The following is an 8,289-nucleotide window of genomic DNA, read 5'->3' as shown; positions in this document are numbered from 1 at the left end:
GGAATGCAGACAGCAACAAATGAATCTGATTATATTACAAATGCATGACATAACCTCACTGAAGGAAGTGGGGAAAACAGAAGCTGACCTAAGTAACTTTGGAAAACCATGTTTGGATTGGATACTTTAAAGCTAAAGAGAAAAAGAACGTTATAAACACTATACTCTAGTTGGTAAGGGAGAGCATTTCTGAAACTGATTTATTTGTATAGGGTAGAAAAAATAAATTACAGACAATGGGAATCAGATTTCTCACTTCAAAGAAAGAAGTTAAAATTAGGGGCACCTGGGTGGCTCAGTCGTTAAGCGTCTGCCTTCGGCTCAGGTCACGATCCCAGGGTCCTGGGATCGAGCCCCGCATCGGACTCCCTGCTCGGCGGGAAGCCTGCTTCTCCCTCTTCCATTCCCCCTGCTTGTGTTCCCTCTCTCGCTGTCTCTCTCTGTCAAATAAATAAAAATAAAATCTTTAAAAAAAAAAAAAAAAGAAGTTAAAATTAATCCAGGAGAGAAGGCTAGAATGAATTCTGTAGTGCTGTATTAGAATTGGGTCTATATGGACTCATACTTATTTTAATATACATTCAGATGGATACAGAAACGAATATAAATACGTGTGTTTACAGGGGTTAATATCTATGTGTATATGCATGTGCGTATATGAGTGTGTGTGCGCACACACTTTTTTTTTTTTTTTTTTGAGACAGAGAGAATGAGAGAGAGAGAGAGCACATGAGACGGGGGGAGGGTCAGAGGGAGAAGCAGGCTCCCCGCCGAGCAGGGAGCCCGATGCGGGACTCGATCCCAGGACCTCAGGACCATGACCTGGGCCGAAGGCAGACGCTTAACTGACTGAGCCACCCAGGAGCCCCTCTCTTCCTTTTCTTTTTAATTTTTTTTTAAGATTTTATTTATTTATTTGAGAGAGAGAGAATGAGAGAGAGAGAACACTAGAGGGGGGAGGGTCAGAGGGAGAAGCAGACTCCCTGCCGAGCAGGGAGCCCGATGCGGGACTCGATCCCGGGACTCCAGGATCATGACCTGAGCCGAAGGCAGTCACCCAACCGACTGAGCCACCCAGGCGCCCGCGTGCACACACACTTATTTGCTAGCTCTGTTTACTGAGTAGGCCTAGAAGCAATGGCACTTCAGTAGCCATGAGCACACCCAGCACCCAAATCTTGGTTTCTAAATAAAATTCTCCAATGAAAGGATACAGGTAGTGACCTGAAAGAGCTCTCAAAACTGGAAGAATTTGGCCAAAGTTGGAACAATTTGAACAACAAAGTAATGATAGTATTCTATTATAATCCAAAGAAAAAATATCCATGAGTCCATACTGATATAAATAAACAATTGAATAAATAAGTAGATAGGTGAGTGCCAGAGAAGAAACAAATTTTCCTTATAGAAGAGTTCAGAACAATATTTGTAAATACTCCCTCTCCAGGAAGTAGACCTGAATTCCTCTTTCCTTGGGTGTGGGCTGGACTGAGTGACTTGCTTCCAAAGCACAGAATATAGGAAAGAAAAATAGTAACTTTACAGTGGAGGAAACTGGCAGGTACCATTTTAAACAAGTGGGTAAGGTTAACATCATTAGTGATAGATCACATTGGTATCATATACCTCCTGATATGATGTAAGGAAAAGGCACTTCACCTTTGTGGTAATTTCCCCCCAAACTTAAAACTAGTGTAATCATAAGAAAAACCCAAACTGAAGGACATTCTACAAAGTATCTGACCCATATTCCTCAAAAATGTCAACGTCATGAAGAACAAAGAGAGACTGAGAAACCGTCAAAGATTGGAGAGGATTAAGGAAACATGGTGACTAAATGCAATGTGGGATCCTGGATTGGATCCTCAAATGGAAAAATGATATTAGTGGAAAAACTGGTAAAATCTGAATAAAGTCCATGGTTAATGGTATTATGCTAATGTTAATTTCTTAGTTTTGACAACTGTACCATAACGATGTAAAATGTTAACATTAGGGGGAACTGGATCAAGGTAACCCTCAATACTAACCTTGCAACTTTTTAGTATTATCTAAAATTATTCCAGGGCGCCTGGGTGGCTCAGTCGTTAAGCGGCTGCCTTTGGCTCAGGTCATGATCTCGGAGTCCTGGGATCGAGTCCCACATCGGGCTCCTTGCTCAGCGGGAAGCCTGCTTCTCCCTCTCCCACTCCCCCTGCTTGTGTTCCTGCTCTCGCTGTCTCTGTCAAATAAATAAATAAAATCTTAAAAAATAAAAATAAAATAAAATAATTCCAAAAGTATAAGTAGGTTCAGGAAAGCAAAATTATAGTGTCTAACACAAGAAAAATGTTCTTCTGTTGATCAGGAGTATTTCCCCAGGCTTGAGCTGGCTAAAATATGTCTCAGGTCTAGGTCCTTTGGCTGGAATTCCCTGCTTACACAACAATTTTGAATTGCCAATTCAGCCTAGAGGGGCCTGTGGTCCCGGGAAAAGGAAAGCATTGAATAGGACAAATGAGCATACTGTCACTAAAAAGATGTATCCCCTAACTGTAAATCAATCTACCAGCATCCAGGCCAGTTGCAACCACTTCAGAAAATTTAGTTAGGAATCTCTCACTAACAACCTGCTCATCCCAATGTCCAAAATATACTTTCTGGACTAGTGAATCTTCAATTCAGACCCTACAATCTGGTAGATTGCTTCTCCACCTCCTACCCACCTCTACCTCTTTACCCACATTGTTGTTCCAGCCCATTAGGCTTCCTGGGGTAGCCAGCCTTCCCAGCAGTACCTCCAGTAACATCACACTTGCTTTATACAATAAAACCAATTTCTGATACCTTAGCATCCCTTTTACTTTCTCAAATAATATGAACCAGTTTTAAAAGTGAGATTCCCTTAGGCCCCTGGATGTTTTTATTAAGTAAAATTTGTGCCTGTATTCTGCAAATATTAGGGCACAATACCTATAAATAATGACTCTAAAATCTAGCCTCTACCAGGTTTTTACTGTATTGAAAGAAAAGAACTTGATTCTTTCCCTCCTAATAAAACTAACTCTTCTTTAAGCTGTATGTTTCCTGGTGCTTTTCCTTATCATTCTATGTTTGAAGGCCTGTGTAACATGAATTGCCACTTCTCCTTTCAGAGATGAAGACAGAAATATGTCATTTGTATTTCAATTATGAGGTTCTTCCCTTTTCTCACTTTTTATCATTTCCAACTTTGCCTTGAACTTCCAAGTTCTTCTGGCCAACATAACTCTAACCTGCTTGTCAATAGTTTTTAGTAACTATTGTAATGGAGAACTTGTCTTTACCGCTCAAAGCTCACCAAACCCTATACTGAAAACTATGTGTTAGTGAGTCAAGCAAAAGAATGAAGAGCATCTTATTATGTTAACCAGAATGAAAATCAAGGTTACTGGATATTTGTTTCCTCTTTGTTGTCTAAACTTTATTACACATAATTTTTTATGTAATTACTAGTCAAACACTTGACTTTAAAGAAATGGGAAGGGTAATTTTTTTTATTGATTGATTTTTAAAGATTTTATTTATTTATCTGATAGAGACAGCAAGAGAGGGAACACAAGCAGGAGGAGTGGGAAAGGGAGAAGCAGGCTTCCTGCCGAGCAGGGAGCCCGATGTGGGGCTCAATCCCAGGACCCTGGGATTGTGACCTGAGCCGAAGGCAGACGCTTAACAACTGAGCCACCCAGGTGCCCCAGGGAAGGGTAATTTTTTAAAAAAAGATTTTATTTATTTGAGAGAGAGAGAAAAAGCATGAGTAAGCAGGGGGAAGGGCAGAGAGAGAATCTTAAGCAGACTTTGCTCTGAGTGAGAGCCCGATGCAGGCTCCATCTTACAACCCTGAAATCATGACCATGAGATCATGACTTGAGCCAAAATCTAGAGTCAGATGCTTAACTGATTAAGCCACCCAAGTGCCCCTAAAGATTTATTTATTTATTTATTTGAGAGAGAGAGAGAGAGCATGCAGTGGGGTGGGAGGGGCGGGGCAGAAGGGGAGGGAGAGAGAGACTTAAGCAGACTCCATGCTAAGTGGAGAGCCCTTCTCAGGACTTGATCCCACAACCCCAAGATCATGACCTTAGCTGAAACCAAGAGTCGGTGCTTAACCTACTGCGCCACCCAGGTGTCCTGGGAAGGGTAATTTTTGACTGACAGAAATTTTGTCTTATTACTACAGATGAGTCTGGATTTAGAAATGCCTCACTGTGTGTATTCTCTCCCAGGATTGGGTAGAGAGTGGGATAGTTCCTTTCCTTTACACTGTGAACGAGCGGTTAGCCCCTCCTTGTTCTCTCTTCTCTGGGAGCTGATCCTAGCCCGAGTCTCAATGCCTCAACTCCGTTTCCCCTTCCATTCTGGTCCTCATTTCTGTGCTGTGCCCATAGTAGTGAGAGAATATTTGCTTGAATTTTGTCACTTACAAAATTCATACTCTTTCCAGCTTTTCAATATAATCATATATTTCCAAGTAAAGATACTCAGTAAACAAAGTTCAGGGGAGAAGATAAGCCTGGATGTTTAAATTTGGGAGTTGTCAGCATCCATATAACATGGATACACACTAAATGAAGGCACCAGCTTCAATCCTTATACTAAATTTTAGTAAAGCTCAATTTTTTTTTTCACTTCTGTATAAATACATTAAAAAATACAAGTAATTAGAAGCTTGCCTGGGGTGCTCGAGCTTTGCTTTACAAAGCACTGTTCAGGGACACAGAAATCCAAAGGCTGAGTTCCATGAAATATACATTTTCAGTTTTACTACAAACTGCCAATTGCTTTTCAAAATGCAATGTACTAATCTGTAAGCAGTTAATGAAAGAGTTCCTGTTTCTTCACATCCTTTCCTAAACTTTGTATTATCAGACTTCATACCAGTCACTCTGTGAGTTGACCTCTCCCCTCAGGGACCAAATTCCTGCTTTAACTAGCTTGATGAGAAACCCTTGCTCTCACCTTAGCACAAGACTTTTGACCGTTTTAAGGTCGCTGAGAATAAGATATAGTTCCAGAGAAATAAAATTCATTAGTGGGGCAATACATATATATAAATTTAATAATTTATACTTTTCTGATCCCTAACAAATGTTTTAAACATAATCACATAAAGTTCAGACATTGTCACCAGGAGCCCATTAAGCGCTACTACCTATTATCTGGCATGTAAGTAGGGTTTCAATTAAGTATTTGTTGAATGAACAGAAGGAAATGCCACTCTATAGCCTTGAACAAACACACTGGGTGCCTCTCGTGATCCCTGTTTTCTTTGCTTCCCTGACATGAGTTATCAGGTCTCATCAGTTCTGAGATGGCCCTGTCTTATTCTAAATTCCTACTACCATTGCTCAAATTATCACCACCAAAATCTATTTTCATTTCCTATGCTCCTATCTCAAGTCTTTTTCCTACTTCAGGCCAACTTCCACGTGCTCACTAGAGTTACCTTTCTAAAGCTCAAATAAAATAACATCAGTCCTCTTTATCAAAAATTTCAATAGTGGAGGCACTTGGGTGGCTCAGTCGGTTAAGTGTCTGCCTTCGGCTCAGGTCATGATCCCTGGCTCCTAGGATCGAGCCCCGCATCGGGCTCCCTGTTCGGCGGGGAGCCTGCTTCTCCCTCTCCCTCTGCCTGCTGTGTGCTCTCACTCGCTGGGTGTCTCTCTCTCTCTGTCAAATAAATAAATAAATAGTGCATGGCATGCAAGGCTTTTCATAATCTGTCTTTAATTGATTTTCCAACTTCATCTCCTACTACTTCTCATTAAGCACTCCTACCCTCTATCCCACACTTGAGAAAAGTCAAGCTATTTATCATATTTCAACTTGTTGGTTACTCTTTCATGTTTATATGACATTGTACATGCTCATCTTCTGCCTGGAAAATACTCATCTAACAATAATCCTTACTCACCCTTTGGAGTTCAAGCCAAATGTTACCTCCTCTGTCAAGCCTTTCTTGAATCCCCAAGCCAGTTGTTCCTCTGTGCTCCCATAGAATATTCTATTGACTCTTGTCATAGCATTTATATTTTACTGTGTTCATCTTTTTTGCCATCTTGACCAATGCTGTTCCATAGAAACCTAACACAAGCCACATGTAATTTTAACTTTTCTACTAGCCACATTAAAAAGTGTAAAAACAAACAGATGAAAAGAATTTGCATAATATCTTATTTCACCCAATATATCCCAAATATTATCATTTCAACATGTAACCAATATAAAATTTATTAATGAGCTATTTTAGCTTATTTTTTTGTACTAAGTCTTCAGAATCCTGTATTTTTTTTTTTAAAGATTTTATTTATTTATTCATGAGAGACAGAGAGAGAGAGAGGCAGAGGGAGAAGCAGGCTCCCTGATGAGCAGGGAGCCCGATGCAGGACTCGATCCCAGGACCCTGGGATCATGACCTGAGCCCAAGGCAGATGCTTAACCATCTGAGCCACCCAGGCGCCCCCTGTATGTTTTTTGAACTTTTAGCATATTGCAATCCAGACTGCCACATTTGAAGTGCTCAAGAGCCACATATATCTAGTGGCTCACAGATGGGACAGCTAGTGTGAGCTTCAAAAGGGATCCTATCTTGTTCATTTTTTTATTCCAAGTGCTTGATTTGTAAGAAATGCCTGATAAATGCTTGTTAAAGGAATCAATGAACAGATGAACGGTGATAAAAATAGCTAAGGTTGACTGCTTGCCACGTGAAAAGGCAGTATGATAAGCAATGTACGTCACTCTGATCAGCAAATGCTCGGTTAGCATTCGATGGCTATTTAACAGTTACTAAATAATTACATAGTCTTGGGAAAGCCACTGAACTTCTTACAGTCTCAATTTGCCTATTTGTGAAAGGACAGAGAGTATGTGCCCATACTGGGCACATTATATACTGACTCGGAAGACCAGTTTTAAAATAGGGTGGATATAAATAAACTCAGGGGATGGGTAAGAAGTTTTAAGAAACAATGCTGCACAGGAGAAGGGCACATGCTTTGGAATTAGACACACTGCGTTAGAATTCCCAACTCCACTACTCACTTATATGCTCTTAGGCAATTTAATTAAATTCCCTAATCTTCCACTTCCTTATCTGTAAAATGGACACAGTAATACCCACCTTGTTGTGAGGTTTATAAATAGTATCTTCAAAGTATTTGGCTAGAAGATAGGCATTATTATCGGTTCTAGGAAGTCTTTCACTCTTTTTTTTCTTTAAGATTTAACAATTTTAAAGATTTTATTTATTTATTTTAGAGAGAGAGAGAACGTGCATGCAAGTAGGGGCGGGAAGGAGCAGAGGGGGAGGGAAAGGGAGGGGAAAAAATCTCAAGCAGGCTCCATGCTGAGCAGGGAGCGCCGTGTGGGGGCTTGATCTCACCACCCTGAGATCGTGACTTGAGCTGAAACCAACAGTTGGATGCTTAACCGACTGAGCCACCCAGGCACCCCAAGATTTAACAATTTTAAAGGTAAGCATTTAGGTAAGGCTTACCATGTGTCAGAAACCGTGCTAAGTGCTTTAAAATATTAATGCGGACCTGCAGCCACCCGGAGAAGAGGGCCATCCCAGCAGTGTCCGGGCTGTCCCGGCAGGTGCGATGCTTTAGTATGACTGTGGTCAGGCCGTTTTCCAAGTTCGTGCGGCCACCTGTTCAGGAATATGGTATCGAAGGTCGCTATGCCACTGCTCTTTATTCTGCTGCATCTAAACAGAATAAACTGGAACAAGTAGAGAAAGAATTGTTGAGAGTAGCACAAATCTTGAAGGAGCCCAAAATGTATGCTTCCATTATGAATCCCTATATAAAGCGTTCCGTGAAAGTGAAAAGCCTAAATGACATGAGCGCAAAAGAGAGGTTCTCTCCTCTCACATCCAACCTGATCAATTTGCTTGCTGAGAATGGTCGCTTGGACAATACCCCTGGAGTCATTTCTGCCTTTTCGACCATGATGAGCATCCACCGTGGAGAAGTACCGTGCACAGTGACCCCTGGATCTCCTTTAGATGAAGGCACTCTTACTGAATTAAAAACGGTCCTGAAGAGCTTCCTAAGTAAAGGCCAAGTCTTGAAATTGGAAGTTAAGACTGACCCATCAATCATGGGTGGAATGATTGTCCGTATTGGAGAGAGAGATGCTGATACGTCTGCAAAAACCAAGATTCAGAAGCTCAGCAGGGCCATGCGGGAAGTTTTCTGAAAGTGTTGATTTTCTGTCAGTGAAAATTCCTAAACTTGGAGCAACAATAAAATGCTTCTTGAACAG

General features: G+C 41.0%; 1 protein-coding gene across 1 annotated transcript; it reads left to right on the top strand.

The window, feature by feature from the left end:
- Nucleotides 1–7,509: 7,509 nt before the first annotated feature.
- LOC118004098 (ATP synthase subunit O, mitochondrial-like) lies at nucleotides 7,510–8,289 on the top strand. The gene has a single exon (XM_034995268.1). It carries the CDS (start codon nucleotides 7,555–7,557, stop codon nucleotides 8,221–8,223), a length of 669 nt encoding a protein of 222 aa, XP_034851159.1. The 5' UTR covers nucleotides 7,510–7,554; the 3' UTR covers nucleotides 8,224–8,289.

Source organism: Mirounga leonina, unplaced genomic scaffold (assembly GCF_011800145.1).
Source record: "Mirounga leonina isolate KUSES-001 unplaced genomic scaffold, KU_Mleo_1.0 Mir_92, whole genome shotgun sequence".
In the NCBI taxonomy this organism is placed as follows: Eukaryota; Metazoa; Chordata; class Mammalia; order Carnivora; family Phocidae; genus Mirounga; species Mirounga leonina.
This window is presented reverse-complemented; position numbering and strand designations above follow the sequence as displayed.

What these genes read in the sequence shown, in the direction of transcription:
- LOC118004098 (XM_034995268.1), top strand. Translation starts at nt 7,555, where the DNA reads ATGCGGACCTGCAGCCACCCGGAGAAGAGGGCCATCCCAGCAGTGTCC.